Source organism: Brachyistius frenatus, unplaced genomic scaffold, assembly GCF_029030835.1.
Source record: "Brachyistius frenatus isolate BFR_SWC_R1_liver_20210118 unplaced genomic scaffold, ASM2903083v1 Contig_241, whole genome shotgun sequence".
Classification (NCBI taxonomy): domain Eukaryota; kingdom Metazoa; phylum Chordata; class Actinopteri; family Embiotocidae; genus Brachyistius; species Brachyistius frenatus.
This window is the reverse complement of record NW_027210840.1, coordinates 499,277-522,749: the sequence shown is the minus strand read 5'-3', so window position 1 is coordinate 522,749 and position 23,473 is coordinate 499,277. Positions and strand designations below refer to the sequence as shown.

General features: G+C 46.6%; 1 protein-coding gene across 5 annotated transcripts; it reads right to left on the bottom strand.

Annotated features, from left to right (window-relative positions):
• Positions 1-6: 6 nt before the first annotated feature.
• fer1l6 (fer-1 like family member 6) lies at positions 7-22,932 on the bottom strand. 5 transcript variants are annotated; one of them, XM_069720466.1, is made up of 46 exons: positions 21,467-21,659; positions 20,259-20,347; positions 19,799-19,916; positions 18,885-18,939; positions 18,670-18,801; positions 18,520-18,582; positions 18,363-18,441; positions 17,453-17,609; positions 16,968-17,154; positions 16,483-16,584; positions 16,311-16,401; positions 15,964-16,081; positions 15,635-15,869; positions 15,444-15,552; positions 15,073-15,319; positions 14,307-14,427; positions 13,961-14,061; positions 13,773-13,875; positions 13,424-13,543; positions 13,172-13,324; positions 12,300-12,471; positions 12,080-12,204; positions 10,948-11,082; positions 10,630-10,779; positions 10,444-10,551; positions 10,223-10,285; positions 9,861-9,959; positions 9,454-9,679; positions 8,690-8,817; positions 8,478-8,600; positions 8,350-8,395; positions 7,821-7,865; positions 7,326-7,423; positions 6,773-6,901; positions 6,551-6,691; positions 6,342-6,469; positions 6,091-6,261; positions 5,836-5,990; positions 5,610-5,752; positions 5,206-5,294; positions 4,918-5,016; positions 1,342-1,462; positions 1,114-1,234; positions 501-658; positions 309-409; positions 7-206 (listed from the first exon to the last, which is right to left on the bottom strand). In XM_069720466.1, exons 1-46 carry the CDS (start codon positions 21,499-21,501, stop codon positions 20-22), a joined length of 5,676 nt encoding a protein of 1,891 aa, XP_069576567.1. In that variant the 5' UTR covers positions 21,502-21,659; the 3' UTR covers positions 7-19. The 5 variants fall into 5 exon arrangements, with proteins under 5 accessions (XP_069576567.1, XP_069576565.1, XP_069576563.1 ...); XM_069720464.1 differs by lacking the exon at positions 21,467-21,659 and adding an exon at positions 22,912-22,932 and having other exon boundaries at positions 10,444-10,779; XM_069720462.1 differs by having other exon boundaries at positions 10,444-10,779.
• Between the last annotated feature and the right edge of the window lie 541 nt (positions 22,933-23,473).

The window sequence follows — 23,473 nt, the reverse complement described above, 5'->3', positions numbered from 1 at the left end:
GTGTGTGTGTGTGTGTGTGTCATCCATTGCCGTTGACGATCTTATTGGAGATGGCCCCCGGCAGTGTGTAGAAGAGCAGAGCGAGGAAGAGGAAGGTGATGAGCAGCAGGAGGGCGATGATGATGTACTTCTTGTAGCTTTTCCACACGAGGTGGAAGAAACACTTGAAGGGGTTGATGAACCAGGAGAAGGACGTGTCCGGGCGGCTGGCGGACAAAAACGCCGTGTTTGTTTACGCGGTACGACAACACAAACAAACAACGACTGTTCTTTTCACGTCGGTGAGCTCCCTGAAGTCGAACTCTTACTTGGGTTTGGGCAGCGGCTCCGGCTCCTTTCGCGCTCGGCCAACGGGGTTTTTCTCGGCCTCCTCGACGCTCACAAGATGGAACTCTGCCTCCACTTTCCCCTGCAGCATTAAAGCACGAGTGTCCATCGGTGCCTCACGTTGTTGTTTATGCTGTTGTGTACAGTGTGTGTGTGTGTGCGTGCGTGCGTACCGTCAGCTCTGCAGACTTGCAGAAGGGCCACCAGCCTCGCGCTCGCTTCTGTTGGAAGATGGAGATTCTCTCCGTCACGTCCGTCAACATGTCCGCCTTACAGGACTTGGAGGTTTTTGCTCCACGAGGAAATCCGTGGAGGTCCAACTCCAGTGTGCCTGCACACACACACACACACACACACACACACACACACACACACACACACACACACACACACACACACACACACACACACACACACATTAACCATAAGACACACACAAACACACACACACACACACACACAAACAAACACAGCGCGCGCGCACCATAACAACACACACACACATACAAACAAACACACACACACACACACACACACACACACACACACACACACACATTAACCACCAAACACACACACACACACACATTAACACACACACAAACACACACACACATTAACCTTAACACACACACAAAACAAACACAGCGTGCGCACACACATGCACAACACACACACACACATACAAACAAACACACACACACACACATGCACAACACACACACACACACACACACACACACAGAGTCAGACGGACAGAAACAGGAGTGCCATTCGTTCACTCACCCAGGAAGTCGTCTGACGACAGAGTCTCAAAGTCCCAGACCTGCAGGATGAGGATGGCGGGAAGCTTCTGCTCCGTTTTATCCAGAGAGAAAATACTCTCCCTCTTCCTCACCACCACCACCTGCAGGGGGAGGTGGGGAGAGGAGGTTTACTGTTTCACCGCTTTCCTCCTGGGGATTACAGATCAGGTTTATCTGGTCCGGTCGGACCCGGCCTGTCGGTCGGTACCTTCTCGGCGGGCAGGTAGCTGAAGGGGAACACGAAGCGCCAGTTGAAGTTTCCTTCTCCGGTCAGAGAGTTGTAGTGCACGTCGGTCTCCTGCCGGTCGTCCTCCAAACCTTTCAGCCAGCTGCAGAAAGAGTCGTGTTTTACAGCCACACACACATGTTGTTCCTCCATCCTGTTCTCGTGAAAGCGATACCTCAAAAAAACTTCTCCATACCTCAAAAAACGTCTCCATACCTCAAAAAAACGCCTCCATACCTCAAAAAAACATCTCCATACCTCAAAAAACGTCTCCATACCTCAAAGAAACGCCTCCATACTTCAAAAAACGCCTCCATACCTCAAAAAAAGTCTCTATACCTCAAAAAAACGCCTCCATACCTCAAAAAACGCCTCCATACCTCAAAAAACGCCTCCATACCTCAAAAAAACATCTCCATACCTCAAAAAAACCGTCTCCATACCTAAAAAAACCCGCCTCCATACCTCAAAAAACGTCTCCATACCTAAAAAAACCTGTTTCTATACCTCAAAAAAACGTCTCCATACCTCAAAAAACGCCTGCATACCTAAAAAAAAAACGTACCTCAAAAAACGCCTCCATACCTAAAAAAACGTCTCCATACCTCAAAAAACGCCTCCATACCTAAAGAAACGTCTCCATACCTCAAAAAAAGCCTCCATACCTAAAAAAAAAAACGTCTCCATACCTCAAAAAAATACCTCAAAAAACGTCTCCATACCTCAAAAAAAAAAAAACGTCTCCATACCTCAAAAAAATGTCTCCATACCTCAAAAAAACGCCTCCATACCTCAAAAAACGTCTCCATACCTCAAAAAACGCCTCCATACCTCAAAAAACGCCTGCATACCTAAAAAAAAACGTCTCCATACCTCAAAAAACACCTGCATACCTAAAAAAAAACGCCTCCATACCTCAAAAAAAGTCTCCATACCTAAAAAAAACCGTCTCTATACCTAAAAAAAATACCTCAAAAAACGCCTGCATACCTAAAAAAAAAAACGTCTCCATACCTCAAAAAACGCCTGCATACCTAAAAAAAAAAACGTCTCCATACCTCAAAAAACGCCTCCATACCTAAAAAAACGTCTCCATACCTGAAAAAAAGCCTCCATACCTAAAAAAAAACGTCTCTATACCTCAAAAAACGCCTCCATACCTCAAAAAACGTCTCCATACCTTAAAAAAACCTGTTTCTATACCTCAAAAAACGTCTCCATACCTCAAAAAACGCCTGCATACCTATAAAAAAAAAAAATGTCTCCATACCTCAAAAAACGCCTGCATACCTAAAAAAAACCCGTCTCTATACCTCAAAAAACGCCTCCATACCTCAAAAAACGTCTCCATACCTTAAAAAAACCGTTTCTATACCTCAAAAAAATACCTAAAAAACGTCTCCATACCTAAAAAAAAATACCTCAAAAAAACTCCATACCTCAAAAAAACGCCTCCATACCTCAAAAAACGTCTCTATACCTAAAAAAAAACCGTCTCCATACCTCAAAAAAAACGCCTCCATACCTAAAAAACGTCTCCATACCTCAAAAAACACCTCCATACCTAAAAAAACGTCTCCATACCTAAACAAAACGTCTCCATACCTCAAAAAACGCCTCCATACCTAAAGAAACGTCTCTATACCTCAAAAAAACGCCTCCATACCTCAAAAAACGCCTCCATACCTCAAAAAAACATCTCCATACCTCAAAAAAACGCCTCCATACCTCAAAAAACGTCTCCATACCTAAAAAAACCTCAAAAAACGCCTCCATACCTCAAAAAAACGTCTCCATACCTCCAAAAAAACGTCTCCATACCTAAAAAAAACCCGCCTCCATACCTCAAAAAACGCCTCCATACCTAAAAAACGTCCTCAAAAAACGCCTCCATACCTAAAGAAACATCTCCATACCTCAAAAAAAGCCTCCATACCTAAAAAAAAAACGTCTCTATACCTCAAAAAACGCCTCCATACCTCAAAAAACGTCTCCATACCTTAAAAAAAACGTTTCTATACCTCAAAAAAATGTCTCCATACCTAAAAAAAAACGCCTCCATACCTCAAAAAAACGCCTCCATACCTCAAAAAAAGTCTCCATACCTAAAAAAACGTCTCTATACCTCAAAAAAACGTCTCCATCCAAACCTCAAACCTAAAAAAAACCTCTCCATACCTCAAAAAACACCTGCATACCTAAAAAAAACGTCTCCATACCTCAAAAAACGCCTCCATACCTAAAGAAACGTCTCTATACCTCAAAAAAACACCTCAAAAAACGCCTCCATACCTCAAAAAAGTCTCCATACCTAAAAAAAACCATTTCTATACCTCAAAAAAACGTCTCCATACCTCAAAAAACGCCTCCATACCCATAAAAAAAACGTCTCTATACCTAAAAAAAAAACGCCTCCATACCTAAAAAAACGTCTCCATACCTCAAAAAAACACCTCCATACCTCAAAAAAACGCCTCCATACCTCAAAAAAACGCCTCCATACCTCAAAAAAACGTCTCCATACCTCAAAAAACGCTCTACCTCACCTCAAAAAAAAACGCCTCCATACCTCAAAAAACGCCTCCATACCTAAAAAAAACGTCTCCATACCTCAAAAAAAAAAAACGCCTCCATACCTAAAGCAAACGTCTCCATACCTCAAAAAACGCCTCCATACCTAAAGAAACGTCTCTATACCTCAAAAAAACGCCTCCATACCTCAAAAAAACATCTTCATCCCTCAAAAAAAACGTTTCTATACCTCAAAAAAACGTCTCCATACCTCAGAAAACGCCTGCATACCTAAAAAAAACATTTCCATACCTCAAAAAACGCCTCCATACCTAAAGAAACGTCTTCTTACCTCAAAAAAACGCCTCCATACCTAAAAAGAACATCTCCATACCTAAAAAGAAACACCTCCATATCTCAAAAAAGCGCCTCCATACCTTGAAAAAACGTTTCTATACCTCAAAAAAACGTCTCCATACCTCAAAAAAACGCCTCCATACCTCAAAAAAACGTTTCTATACCTAAAAAAAACGCCTCTATACCTCAAAAAACGCCTCCATACCAAAAAAAAACCCGTCTCTATACCTCAAAAAACCGTCTCTATACTTAAAAAAACCCGTCTCCATACCTCAAAATAAACACCTCAATGGAATTTCTTCAAACTTGGCCTAAACCTTCACTTGGTCCCAGATTTGAACTGATTAGAATTTGAGGGTCAAAGGTCACCAATTCAACCCATTCTTACCAACATCATATCTCAAAGATTCATACATTAGTTGTGACAAAATTTCAAACAAATATCTAATAGGATCGAATGACGAGGCAGGACATTTCATATCCAAAAGGTTAAAGGTCACCTTATAGAGAAACAATCCATCTAATGACTGACTAAAAGTCCCAGATATGGAACAGATTATAACAAAATCTCATTAATTTGTAGCCTCTGATTTATGAACTTCATCCTAATTAAAAAAAACTAAAAAGCAAACTGATTTGGACTAAATGTCTGCAGTCTGAACAGAAGGGAGGCTTTTAATTTTGAATCACCCCTTAATGTAGATATCACTGGACTGTTGACCGGTCAGGAAGTTGCTGTCCTCCAGAATCACATCCTCCGTGTTCCAGATGATGATCCGCAGCTCGTACCTGAACACGAACACGAACAGGAACACACACACACACACACACACACACACACACACACACACACACACACACACACACACACACACACACACACACACACACACACACACACCTGAGTGTCAGTTGGTCCTTTTCAAAAACAAAACTTTTTCTCGGGTCTCCAGCTGCTGCCGAGAGACACTCACTCACCCTTTTGGTTTTCGAGGTGAGATGTCCACTGAAGGTCCTGGATGTGGCAGGTCCATGGGAAAGATGTCCACCCACATCTGGACCTGTCCCTACACACACACACACACACACACACACACACACACACACACACACACACACACACACACACACACACACACACACACACACACACACACACACACACACACACACACACAGTAACATGTCTTATACAACTTCATTTTGGCATTTGCTGCCTGAATGTTTATGTTTTGATCGTTGGTGTTGGTACCGACCAACAGACTGGACTATTCCAGTCAGTTGGATCTTTGTTGGCTGCCAACAAACCTTTAGTTATGAAGACGGATTGACCAGGATACGAATTAGATCAGACCTGGAGTGAGGTCATGTAAAGAAAATACCTGGTCCATTCCAGGCCGAGCCTTGTTGAACAGGGTCCTGGTCTCGATGTGTTCAGGTACCAGTTTGCAGCCGACCGCCGGGATCTCGGCCCAGCGGTGCAGGATCTTCAGGGACAAGTGCTCGTAGGACTCCACCGGCTCGCCTGAGACGTAAACACATCCATTTGCCACATGTCGACAAGCTGCAGGCGAACCGGTGAAACGGATGATTTCCACGTGTCTCTACCTTCATGCATGAACAGCGTCTTGCCAGCGAAGACTTTGCCGGCCACGACGATGCGTCCCGGGTTGAAGTGAGGACCGTCCACACCGTTCTCTCTGCACATCTTGGACAGCAGCTCTGACGGCTTCAGGCAGTCTCTCCAGGCGTTGTAACCCTCACTGACAGACAGACAGACGGACGGACGGACAGACAGCACGTCATTCCTTCAACTCTCCACCCAGTAAGAGTGCGGCGACGAGGTCGGACGCCTGGACTTACAGACTGTACTCGCTGGGCAGTCCGCAGGTGGCTCTGTGTCGGCTGAAGAAGCGGTTCTCCAGGTCGACGCGAGTCTCGCCAATCAGGTCGTCCCCTCCCACCAGGTCGTAGTCGTAGATGACCACCGACAGCAGGGACTCCTGAGGAAACCTCGCCTGCATCTCGAACGATCTGAAAAAGGAGGAGAGCGAGCTTCGGGAAACATGAAACCACTGGGACGGGTTCGACTCGAGCTCGGTCCGTTCATTTACCTTCCAAAAACAGGGTTCAGCTGTTTAGGAATGTAGTTGTCTCTGTCTTTGATTTCGTTTTTGCCAAGTCGGAGGACAATGTAAGGGTCCGCCTTCCCGTCCGGGTCGGCCGGGTGCAGGTTGGATGCCTGGCGAGGGGAGGGGGAGTTCATTCAGCAACGTCTGAGACAGTAATTTAGAAAGGAGGCTCGGAACAGAGCGGGACTCACAGAGACGATGTAAACCCGGATGAGGACTTGGGTCGGCCCGTTTGGGGGGATTCCTCTACTGACTCTGAGGCTCCCGGTGTCCGCGACTTCGTCCCAGTCCTCCGCCTCGTCCTCAGTCAGTTTGTAGAGGCAGAATTTGCCCTGAGGGAGCAGCACACGAGGAGATGCGTGAAGATCTGTTTCAGAGACACGGGGGACGTTCAACCTGCGCAGCTGTCTCACCTTAAACTTTCCGACGAACCTCTCCTCGCTCGCTCCTTCCTCCTCGTTGGCTTTTCCTCTGAACAGCTCGTACGTGTTCACCCAGTCGTCAAACGGCCCGAACTCTGCCTCCAGCTCCTTGTTGTACAGCTGCAGACAAACGCGGTGCAGTTCAAAGCGGGAGAGTCCAACACTCTACTAAACCACCAGATTTGTTCCAAAACTACAACCCGGATTCCCCAAAAGAGTTGAGACGCTGTGTAAAATGTAAATGAAAAAACTGAATGTGATGAAATCACGTAAACTCATTCAATTTAAAATAAACCAAAGACAACATATCAGATGTTATTGCTTTATGTCAAATAAATGCTTATTTTGATGGCAGCAACACGTGTCTAAAAAGTTAAGTTGAAGTCTAAGTACAAGTTTGTAAAATTCAGGAGTTCTGCCTTTTATGAGTAATTTTTACAAACATTTTAAACACATCTGTGATACTTTGACAAACGCTGTTTGGATTTAAATCTTTCAAAATAGCCTCCAAAGCTATTCCCATAGAAATCGAACCGTGAAGTACCTGAAGTGTGGCTAGTTTAGTGCGTAGAGCAACGGTGGGCTCCAGGGTTGCCTTTCCTTTCTGCTTCTTCTTCTTGTCTCCGTCCGAGTGGCCGCTGACTGACGGAACAAACACGACATACGATCAGCAGGAAGCGCAGGAATGTATTTACAGCCAGGTGGAACCGTTATTTTAGCAAGCAGGAAACAAACTCCGGCAAACGTTTCACAGCAGGTACGATCGTTTGTTTCCATTCAGAGCTGTCTTGTCTGTCTTTTAGCAGTTTGTCGTAAACCTTTGCGTATATTATCTCTGATATTTACCAAAATGCCATGCAGATCATGCAGCGCCAGGACCCGACCCAGTACGTGAACAGTGCAACATCATAATCACAGGTCCCTACAGTTGGTCTGCAGGGTCGGACCACCGCAGCCGATACGTTCCCAGGGTTACCAGGAAGAACATTTCCTGAGTGTAACAGAGGCTTAGCGTGACCCTGCGTGTTTTGATCCTTACCCAAAGAGTCTATTCCATCGCTGAGCAAGCTCTGGTACGGCAAAGCTGCAACGCACAACAGTGTGTGTGTGGGTCAGAGGGCAGAAGACGGGGCGACAACCCTCCCTACGACCAGGTCGCTCACAAAATGTGTCCCAGAGGTACATTTACGGTTCCTGAACTCACCGCCGATTGGCGGTGAGACAGAGGTGCACTTTAAAGATGTTTTAGAACGGTTTCCTCACTGACATGAGGTGTGAGAAGTGAAAAAAAAACAACAACAAAAAAAACCACTTTGTGTGTAGGTTTGTTTGTTGCTTTTGGTTTACGCAACATTTTAAAACCCGCAGTAACGGATATTCTGCCTCGCTGACATACGGTCAACTTTAAAGCTGATACGCGTAACCAGTTAGTTTCCTATTTACACGTTTAGCAGTTGAACATCGGAATGAATTTGGAGTTGTTTTAAGTCCATTTACTTTCTTTTAGCTCTGTTTTTGGTCTCTACCACCTTGCTCGTCTGTAACCGACAATGACCTTCGACTCTTACCTTTCTGAAAGACCTGTGGTAACGGAGGGACGTCCTTCTGTTTGGCCTGAAACACACACAGTTTACACTTTACATCTTTAAAAACACGTGTTTTCCTTGTTGAGATGACGGCGAACCATCAGAGCCACCTGTTTCTCCACAGACGCGTAGTATTTGGACCACCAGTCGATGACGCTCTCGGCCGACTCGTCGGCGATGGTCCGCCTCCTCCTCTTGGTCGAGCGACTTCGCGTGCTCTTCGTTCTGTCGTCCTGGGTGTAAAACGTGGTGCACACGTGAGGAGTGTGTGGCTAGATGTGTGTGAGTGAGCCACAAAAACACGTTGCTGCAGAAACCTTACCCTCTTCTTCCCGAACTTTTGGTGAAGAACGGGCGGGGCTGGAGGCGGGACTTCTTTCTCGACGGTGATTAGGAAATCCTGGTGGGCTACGACATTTGAACTGGTCTCTCCAGCGTCCTGCGACGGTCCTGCGGGACGACGGACATGCTGTAAGTCCTCGATCAAAAGTGGCAGTGAAAGGACCCGCGAGCTTCCAGCCACATCAGCACATCAGAGTTTGATGAAGATCAAATGTGACGGCACCCACCTGTCACTCAAAGCAGCCCCGCCCCTTAATTCTGCATAACTTTAATACTATTTAAAAAGTGAATTCTATAAAAGTTCATACGGTTGTCGTGAACGGGAAAGTTAGCTACAAGGACCGAAACAGTTTGTTGTGCCAGGCTGTAAACATGTTTATTTCTACTATAAACATTTTTATTTCTGCTGTAAATATATTTATTTCTGCTGTAAACATTTTTATTTCTGCTGTAAAGATATTTATTTCTGCTGTAAACATGTTTATTTCTGCTGTAAAGTTTTAACATGGAGGTCTGTGTCTCCACAGCCTCTCTGCTGGAGCCTCTAGTGGACATTTGAGGAACTGCATGTTTTTCATTGAAGGTTGCCGCTTGAAAAAAATGCAACAATTTGTTTTAGTTTTTTGCCAATTTATGGTAATTTTTCAGTGCTTTTGTGCCCCTTTATAGATGTTTTTTTTTTAATTTTTTATTTGTGATCATTTTTCTTCCCCACACACACACACACACACACACACAGGTTACCCTCAGCGCTGTGTGGCTCTGGTGTCGGATCTGGCGCAGGTGTGTGTGTGACCTCGGCTGGTTTGTGTGTGTGCGTGCGAGGCGGCGGCGGTGGAGGTGGGAGGTACTTGAAGGCCTTCAGGTTGTTGATGATGTGGTTTCCCACCAGCGTGCTGCGACCGAACGCCCGCCAGTCGACCACAGTGATGCTGAGAGGAGGATGGAGGTGTTCGTTCTCCGGTAACTCCTGCAGCACAGCGACAGGACAACGATAAACGCATCGAAGCTTCAGTCAGAGGACGCTGCATAACCGCAAAGCACGTGGACACCCGAACGCCACATCCGTACATTACCCCGCGGCTCGAACTAACCCCTCCTCATCAGCTCTTACTACCTTTGTTCACATGCTAGGGAAGTGTTGGTCTCACCAGCTCGATGGTGTCGACCAGCGTGCTGAAGTTGGGGTTGGACTTGTACTTCTGAATCACGGAGGAACGCAACGTTTTACCCGCACACTCTATGAAGACCTGCGGACAGAGAGGGAACCGATCCAGGACACATGAGGACGCATCAGGGGGACAGTGAGTTTCTACTGTGTTTTACTGCCGCGGTCAGACTGCACACACAGAATCAGGCGTAAACCGGTTGAAGCAGATGTTCAAACAGGTTCAAACAGGTTCAAACAGGTGTATACAGGTGTGTAAACAGGTGCAAACAGGTGTACAGACAGGTGTACTCTCATCAGAGTTGCTCTCTGAGACGGTGTGTCTGACAGTTTGTGTGTTTGCACCTGAGGCCGATCAACCGACAGGAACTGAACCTTCTTCAGCTCCCTCAGACCCCAGAATAACACCTGGAGGAGAGACAGACACACAGACACACACACACACACACACACACACACACACACACACACACACACACACACACACACACACACACACACTACAGTGTCAGAAGTGTGCCAGTGTGATTGATGACTAATTCTCACACACACTCGAGCAGCCGAACCTCGAGCCTGTAGGTGCTGAGAACCGGCCGGATGTTGGCAGGAACTGAGTAGACGCCTCCTTCCTGCTCCTCTAACTCGGGCAGACGCTGCTCTCCCGACTCCGGGATCTGCAGACACGAGACACTTATCAGCACCTCAAACCCCGCTTTAATCTGACGGGCTTCACGACCGACCGGCCGACCGACCTGCAGCAGCTCGAAGGCGGCCAGCAGTTCTCCTCCCTCCTGGCTGCCGCAGTGCAGAGGGCTGTACTGCAGAGTCGGAGGAGTGTAGGGGTCAGAGGTCAGGCGGACTTCAGGCACCGCCACCGTGGCTCCCAGATACTCAGCCTTTCCCTGCAGGGGCGGTTCAGAGAGAGAGGGAGAGAGAGAGAGAGAAAGAAAAAGAAAAAGAAAAAGAAAAAGAAAAAGAAAAAGAAAAAGAAAAAGAAAAAGAAAAAGAAAAAGCCGTCACCATCTGCAGCAACAGGTGTGAAGCGGCGACGTGTCCGGACGGAGCGTTACCAGGGCGTCGTCGTCGTACACCTCGACGAGGACGCGCGGCGGCTCCTCCCGGATGTGCTGCAGGTCTCCGCTCAGCAGCAGCCGGCTCATCGGCAGACACTGATTCCAGGTGGGACTGAGAGTCTGACTGATGATCTGACAAACACACACGAAAAGACAGCAGCGCATCAACACTTCATTCAGACGGACCCCCGACGGCGGTGAGGAGGCGAGCCGCTCCGTCTCCGCTCGGTACCCTCAACTGGCGGTCGTGAGCTTTGGTGCCGCGACTGACAGAACGAGATCGCAGGTACACGGAATGAGAAGAGTCCAGCTGGTAGGAGACGCCCCCGGGTCAGAACCAGAACTCACCGCGGGTATTTTTAGATCTCATCTGGTCTTGAGGACGCCTCGGGGTAGCGGGAATGGACGGTGTTGGACCGGTTTCTGAGCCCAGACAGACTCCATGATGCTGAGGTCAGGACTCTTGTTTTGGACCTGGTTCCAGACTTGGTTTGGACCTGGTTTCTGGCCTTTTTCTAGCGTGGTTCTGGGTGTAATTTTGGGACCTTTCTCTAGTTTCAGCTCTGGTTTCAAAGCTGGTTTCAGACTTTGTTTAGGACTAGTTTGGGCCTGGTTTTAGACTGGTTTCTGGTCTGGTTCTGGACCCGATTTAGACTTTGTCTCGAACATTTCTTTTGGACCTGCTTCCTGACTGTCTCAGTCCCAGTTGAGGTGGTTCAGCATCTGATCAGGATCCTCCTGGACGCCTTCCATTGGAGGTTTTCTGTGGGAGACCCCGGGTCAGAACCAGAACACACCGCAGGGATCATAGATCTCATCTGGTCTGGGGGTCCTCCAGGAGGAGCTGGAACATGTTGGAGTGGAAGGGGAGGTCTGGACTAACCCGCTCCAGGTGCTGCCTCCGAGACCGGACCGGACCGGGACCGGGTCAGAGGAGGAGGATTAACGGATGATTTTTTTTTTTAACAGTGGCAGAAAAATGTGGAATTATGGAATTGCGTTTTGGTTAAAAGTTACTTGCTGCGTTGCACCTCTCAGATTTTATCCAAATATAAAAATGATGACATTAAAAGCAACACACACACACACACACACACACACACACACACACACACACACACATACTTACGTTGGTGGTCTGGCTGTGTGACAGGTAGGTGACCCGAGCGAAGGGGTCGGACAGGCCGGAGGTGTCGGCAGCGATCAGACCGCGAGCCTGGTACATGTGACACCTGAGCAGGAAGTGATGCTGCTCTGCAGACAGAAGCAGTTCGATCGATTAACTCGACTCTCCGCTGATCCGACCTGTTCTTCCTCCTTAAACTGAATGTCATCTTCCTCTTCCTCACCTGTGCAGAGCAGGTGAGCGGGAGGGGAGCTGGCGTTGGCGCCCCCCGAGGCCGGACTGAATCCTGCAGGCAGGTCGTCCAGCATGTGGGCGGAGTCTGAACAGGCTCCGAACCACAGGGACACATCGAGCTTCGCCTGGACCGACAAGCCAGCAACGCGCTTCCCTGGAGGCTGCGCACAAACGCACACAGACGCACACACACACGCACACAGGTTGTTGGGTTTTTTTACATTTTAACCATCGCTATCTTGTTGTTGTTTTTTGTAGTCAGCAGTGACCATATTTGGACGACCAAGTGGACCTGACTGGGAACACGCGACACTATGCCCCGCCCACCTATACTGGAAAAAACGGCATGTCAATCAATGTAGCCCCGACCCCCAAAACATATCTGAGTCGTCATATCTAATGAATGCTGGAGTTATTTATTTAGGGAGTTTATCTAACGACACCACGATGACTCGTGGAAAACATTTACTGACTTTGTATTTCAGGAGAGAACTTGATACTTTTTCCGTGGGAGTCTATTGGAGCCAGTCCCTAGTGGCCATCAGTGGTACTGCACTCTAAGGTACTTCAGAGACTACGAAACATATTGATGAACAGTCTGTGGTTTTGGGAAGAGAAGGTGTGTTCAGCCAGCTGTAATCTGCAACCTCACCACCAGATGCCACCAAGTCCTACACACTGCTGCTGTGTGTGTGAGAGAGAGTGACGTGTGTGTGTGTGTGTGTGTGTGTGTGTGTGTGTGTGTGTGTGTGTGTGTGTGTGTGTGTGTGTGTGTGTGTGTGTGTGTGTGTGTGTGTGTGTGTGTGTGTGTGTGTGTGTGTGTGTGTGTGTGTGTGTGTGTGTGTGTGTGTGTGTGTGTACCTTCAGGAACAGCGTGATTATCTTGCCACAGTGGATCCCTCGGGCCTCCCGGCTGCCGGAGAACAGCAGGTCTCTGGTTCGAACCCGAGCGTACGCCACGCGCTTGTTGTTGCTCAGCAACCACACAAACATGTCCGGCACCGTGTGCTGGGGCTGCAGTGTGTGACCAGGAAGAGTTTAGGATGCACCGAGGTGAAACAAAGAGATAACGCACACACACACAAACACACACTGTTGAGGTGTTCGTCGTACCTCCTCCACGAGGAAGCGAAGTCTGTGTGTGAGTTTTGTTGCGTCCTGCAGCATTTCTTTCACACCGCCAGTTTTTCTCTTCCTCTCTCCCATCGACTGGGCCTCTCCTATCATACTCTCCTGCAACACACACACACACACACACACACACACACACACACACACACACACGTGGTTGTATGCGATTGTATGTGATTAAACAGCTTGCATAAGGGACATTCTTGTGGTAATAAACAAAAAACAAATCAAAATGTGTGTGTGTGTGTGTGTGTGTGTGTGTGTGTGTGTGTGTGTGTGTGTGTGTGTGTGTGTGTGTGTGTGTGTGTGTGTGTGCGTGCACTCCCCCCACCAGCTCCTGTTTACACATGGTCAGGCGCTTCTTGTCCAGCTGTGTCAGGTAGGTGGACTTTAGCTCCGCCTTCAGCTTGGCCTCCGCAGCTGTGATGAAACTCCTGCAGCAACGACAGCACACAGACGGAGTTCAAACACCCGTCAGTATCTCGCTCACCGACCACAGGACAACGTCTGCTTCAGTACCTGGCGTCCATGCAGAAGTCTGAGAGGACGGTTTTGATCGTGGGCTCGGCTGCCGGGTCGGACTTCCTGTGGAGCTCGGCGGCGCCGGCCACGCCTTCCTCCTACGAGACACGGAGAGCTTTATTCATCGTTTAAACCGGCAGGAGTAAAAAGACACACTCGCAGGATCAGACGATGTATGATGTTATTCTGGGTCTAAATGGGATCATACAGTGTGTGTGTGTGTGTGTGTGTGTGTGTGTGTGTGTGTGTGTGTGTGTGTGTGTGTGTGTGTGTGTGTGTGTGTGTGTGTGTGTGTGTGTGTGTGTGTGTGTGTGTGTGTGTGTGTGTGTGCGTGCGTGCGTACAAACAGAACAGCTATGTTCTCCAGCATGTTTGAGTTGTACAGTCGGTAGGTTCGGTCCTCCCAGTGAGTCAGAACATTAACACACGGCTTCTGCTTCTCCAGGGGCAAATACATGTAGTACCTGAACACACACACACACACACACACACACACACACACACACACACACACACACACACACACACACACACACACACACACACACACACACACACACACAGAAATATACACATATTAAACCAGGAGATGAACGACATCATGAGGATTCAATAATATCAAACTTGATGTCTAACATCGACTAGCAGCTACTCGCAGCTCCACAGGGAACATTCTTTATGCTGTTCTTTTCTCTCTCTGCTCTCCTCTCCAACCGCTAGAGACAGATGCTCCGCCCACCTCTGAGCCAGGTTCTTACAGAGGTTTCTTCCTGTTAAAAGAGAGTTTTTTCCTTCTGTTGGAGAATTTTTAACCCGCTCCCTTACGTGGCAATTGTTGAATTCCTCCGTATAACGCTGTAAAGTTCTGTTGTAAGGACTTCACTTTATATAAATTTGGCCCAATATAAGTAAAATTGAATTGAACTCAACATGGAAAAACAAGGCATTTTCCAAAATCAACAACTTTGGAGATACATGGTTTTTAGCGGAAAAACTGTTACCTGAAAAGTAACTCAAGTTATCAGAATTTTTTTTTTATAAATCACAAATTTATACTTGAGTACAGAACTGACTAACATCACAAAGTTCATGAACAAAAGCGACTCCACCTGTTTCCCTCGACGATGAGCGGCTTCTCCGGAGCTGTGCTGGACTTGCAGCTGCCGCCGGGTTCCTGAGGCTCTCGGGGCAGGAGGAGGGAGGAGGCACGAGTGGGGGAGGAGCCGCGGGAGGAGGAGGAGCCAAACACATCGCCGGCGTCCGGGAGGTCCAGCGCTCTTCTCCTCCGAGCGATGCCGGGGCTGGTGACGCTGATGAGGGGTTGGGCGGTCGGCTCCAAGACGTTACCATAGTTACCTGAGGGAGGAGACACGAGCAGAGGATGGAGGCGTTTTTACGTCCCTCCGGCCACAAGAAGGCCGTAAACACACGGAGCCTCACGGGCTCTTTACAGATGGCGTTTGTTGTTTTGTCGACTCACCCAGTGAGAACTCGAAGCTGATGGGTCGGTCTCCGATCTTCCTGTCGATCATGGTGGCTTCAAACACGACGCCGAACAGCAGGAAGCTCCGCATGTGGTCGGCGTTCAGCTGCACACAGAAACATTCCTTCATTTCTCGGTATTCTGACGCGCCTCCACAGCCGCCCAACACCATCCTCCTCGCTTCTTACCGCCGGAGGAGCTTCCACCGGCAGGACCTCTGCTGCTGCAGCTTTTCCTTTGTCGTCATCAGCTGCTGCTCCTCCTCCTCCTCCGCCTCCTCCTCCAGCAGGAGTCTTCCCATCCTTCCCTCCAGCTTTTCCCGCTTTAGCGTCTTTCACAGGTTTGACCATCCGGCTGAGTTTGGACTCTGAGCCCGTCCCTCCTGACAGGATCTCCACGGCGAGCTCCAGGTAGACCCGCCCCCTGACAGCACACACGATCAGTCAGCTCGTTTATTACATTATTCATCCATCAATCCATTTTTCTTTTAATGGAAACGTTTTGAATAAAGATCGACCTGTAGGACACGCCCTCTCCAATGCCTTCGTTCAGCTCCGCTGTGTCATCACCCAAAGAGAAGTTTTGGGCCGAGCCGTACAAGTTGATCCAAGCAGGGCCGAACGTCGGTAAAAACCCTGGAGACAGAAAGAACCAGAATTACCGACTAGCGGTTGTTTGCCTCCGCTAACCGCTCAAGTTGTAGTTCGTATGTCTGGAGTCACAAGAACAGACGTACAGATGAAGGGGAACATGAGGTCACAGTGATCTCAAACTTTGACCTTTGACCAACAAATTCGAATCTGCTCATCCCTGGGGCCGAGTGAACGATTGTGTCACATTTGCAGAAACTCCACGTCTGCCTACCTTTGTCCCCGTCCTGCTCGTTGGAGATGCGTCTCAGGTCAAAGTAGTGGGTTCCTATGGCGACGTCACTCATGCTCCCCTCATCCCAGACCTGTGTGGAGACAGCAGACTGCTGACTACTTTTCTTAAACATCTCTCTAGATAGTGCTGAGGTCTGCAGGCGGTTCCCGACCTGGATCTTCAGTCTCCGACACAAAGGGGGAAACATCTCAGTGAAGACGATCTGCTCGTTCCACACCGGGTCGGCCGTGGACTTCTGGGTGGATGTGCGACCCTGAGAGGTGACGCAAGGAGAGTAGACAACTAATGATGACGACAACAACACCCGCTTAACCGCACAATCGTCTGAAGAGGACGCAGGACTGGACCCAGCAGGACTCATTCAGTCTGTGTTCATGTTTCCTCTGGAGGATGCAGCAGTGTCTGTTTGATTGACAGGCCTCTGACGTCTCTGCCCCGGGGCTCCTGGTTTATCTCCTGCATCGATTTATGAAGCTGCCTCTAATTGTTGGAATCTAACTGCCAAAATTTATAAGTAAAACCACCACGACTTCAATAATTGCTGTTAAACACCTCAGGGTAGTTTCACGCAAATCTCTCTGGAACCACAGATTCCCAGTTTCTCTCCGATCTATTTTAAAACAACGTCCAACCCACCACTTGCTTGAAGAAGCTGACGACCACATACGGGTCGATGAGCGCCGTGTTGTCTCCGATGAAGGCTTTGGTAACGTTGGCCATGATGCTGGAGTTGTTCCGGGGGAGGCCTTCGGCACGGTACACCTTCACGCAGAAACGAGCCCACGGTCGCTCGGAGGGGAAGCCCTCGGGAACCAGCAGGTTCCTGAGGACAAATAGGACGTTACGAATACATCACGATGCTAAGAAACCACCAGGAGAGGAAACACATCACAGCCAGTTGAAAGCCTCTGGGGACCATGAATATACCAAATTTTATTTTTTTCCATGCGCTTCCAAGAAGTCAAATATTATTTACCTAAAAATATCAGTGTGTCATCTGTGTATAAGGAGATATAAGTTACTATAAAGTGAAATTAGAGGAGGCAATAGAATATAATAAAGACATACAAGAGGACGTCGCTCCCCATGAAGACTATTCAACATGTTTTAGAGGATCTCACTTGTCTATCTGTTCCTCGGTATCACTCGCTTTCGGTCCCGGCTTTATGGCGTCCCCCTTCGCTGAGACGCTGATGTCACACTTGACGTAACCTTTGACCCCGGTGCTGATGTCGCCAGGATTGGTGAGCATGGCCCACTTATTGATGAACTGGTGACCTGTAGGGAGCAGAGATCGACAGACAGACGGACGGGTGATGCGTCTGGAGGCAGGAGGGCGAACGAGAGGAACGCTGCAGGAGGAGAGAGAGCAGAACGTCCTCGGAGAACCACGTCGACCGGATCAATGTCTGCTGGAGACGACGATGCAACCTCAGTTCACCTCTTCAATCTTATTTAGGGATTATCATCAGTTATAAGACGAGTAGGTTCAACCCAGAGAGCTGATTGGTCAACTGAACGTTTGGAACAAATCATCATGACATCACACCCTACTCATCATTACAAATATCACTCCGCCTTCTCAATGGGAATATAGAATTAGAATAGAATTTCATATAATATGTAATATAATGTAGTTTCTACTTGTTATAGGTCTATTAAATGACCCATTTGGTGAAGTCAGGTCTCTTTTAGTTTTTAGTCACACCCAAAGTGTTGCCATGGAAACAGAAATCGCACTCACAAAAAGTATAATATTTTGAGAGTGAATCACTCCACAATATGAACACGTTCAGATTTTACATGTTTTATTTAGTCGGTAATATGTTGTGTAATCGCAGTATCACACGTGCTTTGACGTCATTATTGTTATTGGGGGTTATGCGGCCGTTAAAGCGTCGCCCTCTGTTTTTTTAATATTACTGAATGTCAGCCTCTCGAGTAGAAGCCATGAGTGGAAACCAGCAGACGTGACCTCGAACGCACCGCGCAGCTCCGAGAAAGCTCCACTCCACTTCAACCACGAGATACCTGGCTGTTTGTACACCGTCCACACGTCCAGCTTGAAGGATCCCACGCAGAAACTCCGCAGCATCTTGGAGTGCATCACCTGGACAGACAGACAAGAGGAGCAGCTCGCGTTTCATTCTTCCAACCGACGACCGAAAAGCATTTCTGATTTGCTCACCGTCAGCTTGATGACTTTGTCAAAGAAGAGTTCTCTGTGGGCGAAGAAGTCGAACACGAAATACTGATGGAGAGAAAGGAGGACGGAGACACATTAACACGGAGACGGAAGATTCAAATGTTTGTTTTTCCTATGACTTCTCCTCCTCACCTCGTTGTAAAAGGGAGCGTTGGTTCCTTCTTTGACCGTCGTCTGCTTCTTCTCGTCCCCGATCTCGATGACCACGTTGGGGTCGATGTTTTCTCCTACCAGCTGCCGTGCCTCCGTGATGTTGATGGCGATCTACGAGACGGACCGGCAATAAGACACTTTCAAACAAAAAGAAGTCTGTCCAGACGACGGTTAAAGCTGCGTTCTGGTGTTACCTGGAAGCTCTGCGGTTTCCCTTCGCTGTCCTGGACCAGAGTTTTCAGTTTGGACCTGAGGAGGTTTTACTGAAGACGTCAGTGTCACACGGTATCGTCACTAACATTATCAGTCCTTATCAGTAAACCTTATTGTTTTTTAAACAGGTCGTAACATCTTTATTTAACAGGAGGGACCTGAAGACTCATCAAAAAAAAAAATCTATCATAATTAAAAGAGACATAAAAACATCAAATAACAAAGTTGTAAAAACTGGAGTTTGAGGGCAGTTCAGACGTTTAACTGATTTCTAGTGCGCAGGTTGTCAGAAACATCCACCTGAACCACTTCGCAAAAACGGGGGGACGAAACGAAGAAACTTTGAGAACTTCCTCACGAAGGTTTCAGTTTCTCCGTGCTCAAAGCACATGGCGATACTGTGCACCGTTCACGCGCAACAGGAACGGTCTGATCCATCTGAAAAGAAGAGGACCCAACACGGAGCCGTGTGGCATCCCACTTATGAGGACACTTTACTGGGAACAATCGATAATCTGATGGAGCCTTTGGTTTTAGTCTCGGAGCGAATAATTGTATTTACTAATACTAATACCCATATCTATTCATTTGTGGACTATGTTGTTCATATCATTACTTCGATTCATTTGAGTAATTGTTGATGCTTTTATTTTGAAGGCTCCAGGAAGGGTTTATGTTTTTTTTGTTTTTTTGTTACCAGGATGACTGAGGCAGCAAACGCCGTCGGTTTGTTTGCTTGAAATGGTCAAATTCATCTTCTGAAACGTTCCGCTGCCTAACGGACCATTTTCCTTTCCCTTGATTTATTGTTGTTGTTAAGTTGCCACTAAAAGGACACATTTAATACTTTACAACCTGCTGTGAGTCCACGACCTGGACATTCAATGTCTCCCACCTCTTGTTGTTGGGGAGGTTTCTGGTTCTGGTTCTGGCTGCAGAGGTTTCCGGTTGATCCTCCGTCTTTTCTTTGTCCTGCAGCGTAGATGCTTCAGCCGTCCCCTCCACCTCGCTCTCTATACGATGAGACCAACAGAGTGACTACAAGTGGACCTGTCCCACGGCTGGATGTGGACCAGCGGGGGAGGGGGAGGAGTGGGGTGGGGGGGGGGGATCCCTGAACCACTTCCTGTCATAATAATCATCTTAAAATCATTTCACAGGACGTTTATTGTCAAACCAGACAGCCGGATGATCTACATCAAGCAGAACCATGTTTAACAAAGGTTCGTCTCAGCCTGTGTGTGTGTGTGTGTGTGTGTGTGTGTGTGTGTGTGTGTGTGTGTGTGTGTGTGTGTGTGTGTGTGTGTGTGTGTGTGTGTGTGTGTGTGTGTGTGTGTGTGTTTTGCAGGCCTTACCCTCAGCTCCTTTATTTGCCAGGACCAGATCAATGTTGACTTTCTTCTTCTTCTTCTTCACTTTCAGGCCAAACATTATCTTGGCCTTTCTGTTCACAGAAGAAGAAGAAGAAGAAGAAGAAGAAGAAGAAGAAGAAGAAGAAGAAGAAGAAGAAGAAGAAGAAGAAGAAGAAGAAGAAGAAGTGTTCAAACATCCTCCAAACGATTTGTTTTCCTGTAAAGTTAGTTGGGATGATCAGATCATCATTTACAAGAACTGAATATTAACATCAGGTGTCGGAGGCTTCAGACTGTTCACACTCTTTCACTCGATATTGTGCCTGAATAAATGAATAAAATAGCAATTGTTTTTTTCCAACACTCAGAATCCCAGAAAACATGTTTTTAGAATGTAAATTGAAAACCTTTTCACTATATTATATTTACTTTTACAATTTATTTGTATTTATTTATTTTTATTTGATTGTCCTTTTTATTACTTATCTAATTCTTTATTGTAGCTCCTATCAACTCTAACTTGTTATTACTTTTTTTAGAATTAAAGCTTTGATCTTTTTAATACATTTTACTGTCCTCATTTTTATTCTTCTATTTTGGTTTCTTACTCTTATTGTTATTTCTTCTAACATATTGTTTCTCTTGTCAAAGCGTCTTTTTAAAATTTTATTTTATTTTTTAAAATTTTTCTTTTTGAAATTATGTCTTCAAATTGTTTTTAAATGTATTTTATTTTTTCTGGTCTACAACTGTCTGTCTGATTATTGACCTGTCAATCATCTGTTGAGCATTTCGAACCGGACCAAAATGTATGAAAAGTGCTAAATAGATCAAATTTGATTGATTGATTGATTGATGATTGATTGATTTAGATATTTTTTTTATGAAATCCTTTAAAGTGTTCCTTTCAAGATGCTCATCTTTTCAAGTATTAAAACTCCTAAACGATGTGACGAGGCGGTTTATGACTTTTACGTCCGTTTGACTAGAATTCAGACTTTTCTGACCTTATTTCTACATGATGTTCTTAATTTGAATTAACGAGACATTAATCGGAACTTTTTCTTCCTGTTTCAAAACAAAATATCCTCCTCTGACATCTTAAAACTGTTGAACATTTTCTCGAATAAAACAATCAGACTGATGCTGCAGAGGTCATTAAGAAACTCAAGTGTTCACGAACTAAGATCGTCGGTGCTCGTGCTGCTCACCGCTGCTGGCTCTGAGGACTCTCCGAAGGATCCATTCTGTCCGCACGGGTGATCCGTTTTCTTTCACAACCGGCAGGTTCTTCAGTTCACACCTCAACATGGACTTGACTGACTCAGACTAAATTATTTCTGTCCTCACCGCAGCTGAAGGATCTCTGCACAATGATCCTGTCAGTAAACAGACTTATCACAACATCCCTTAACTTCTGCTGCCTCATAAACCACCTCGGTCCGGCTCAGCCCGTATGTCCGCCCGCCTCTCCTCAGAAAAAAATCCCTCCCTCCGTGTTGTGGTTTCAGTAGAGAGTTTGTGGTTTCTATCAAGTGGACCTGCCCTCCACTTTTCTCACGCTGCCTAAACTGTCACCTGCTTTTCTTGCTTTATAGTTTATGTTGTACAGGTGAGAGGTACGCTGCACGACAGACGACCAAACAAACCAAAAAGGCGCAACGCATTCTGGGTAGAAGAATATGATGGAACCACAGACTGTATAAAAACATGTTCGTAGCTTCTGGGTCTGAAAAATGAGGCCGATGTAGAAGTGTCTTAACAGACACGCCCCCAAAAACAGATCTTTTTGAATCTTATTTTCTAATGAATGAGGGATTATTTTCAGATGGACCTCCAGAAAACTAATAAGAAGGAGTGACTTTAGCTAACAACACCGAGATAAATAATGGAGACATTTTATTGACTTTGTATTTGATGAGAGAAGTTGAATGGGAGTCTATAAAGCCGGAGGCTTTTTGGAGCCGACCTCTAGTGGCACTCGGTGGTATTGCAGTTTAAGACACTTCTGCATCGACCTCGTTTTTCAGACCCAGAAGCTACGAACATGTTTTTATACAGTCTGTGGTTCCATCATATTCTTCTACCCAGAATGCTTTTTTTGGTTTGTTTGGTCGTTTGGAACCTATGAACACTTTTATAAACAGTTTACGCATCGGGTCGTTCCAAAATCAGGAAATGTGACGTCACCGTTACTCGAACCTCGTAAATCTGACGGAAGATGTCGACACTTCTTTGTGACAGAATATGACGAGCGAATGTGTCGAGTGTTTCCTTCATCCGAGCGCCCAAAACTGAAGCAGCTGCAACGTGAAGCGGTACTTCGTAGTAAATTAAAATAGGAGAAAAATTATACTGGTGGTGATTGTCAGTGGTTCAAACAAACAGCCAATGTATTTCACGAGAGAAGTTGAATGGGAGTCTATGGAGCCGGATTCTTTTTGGAGTTGACCTCTTTTGGCACTCGGTGGTATTGCAGCTTAAGACACTTCTGCATTGGAACCATTTTTCAGAAGCTACGAACACTTTTATATCCAGTCTGCGGATGGATCTTCAACAATCTTTTCCATGAATGAACTCTGACACTTCACACACATCCGGTTTTAACATTTTAAAAAGTCAAACAGATCACGAGTGAGGAGAGCAGGCGTCCTACCTCTGTTTGGGATCCATGCTTCGGTGCGAGGACGGTGTCACTCGTCTGTCTGGCTGCTGGACACGCTCTGCTGCAAGCGGGAGGAGTGTTTGTTCAGAGGATGAAGCTGCAAAGCCGAAGCAGCAGGTTTCCCTTCATCACCCGCCAGAGGTCCACAGCCTGGGAAGCTCTCCAAAAATCAACGTTTTATTTTATTTTATTTTTTTTAATTAGATTTTTTGCTGCATATTTGATAGATTTCTGTTATATAATATTTATGTTTTTAAATGTGGTAGCCGTACATCATGGAGCAGGTAGAAATTAGTATCCAATAATCCACCAATAACAACAATAAAGAGGAGTTGTCATCTGTGTGTCGCCTTGCAGCAGGATGGAGGGACATTAAGATGCAGGCAGGAGCTGTTTAACTCTGTGTGTGTGTGTGGACTGTTGATCATGTGACCAGGATGTAAGCCACCGGCAGAGTTAACAAACCCGCCCCTGGTAAACAGCTGACGCCCTGCTGTCAGCACGGAGGATCACGAATTCTCTGACAGCCGACTTCATGTTTTAAATCAGCTGC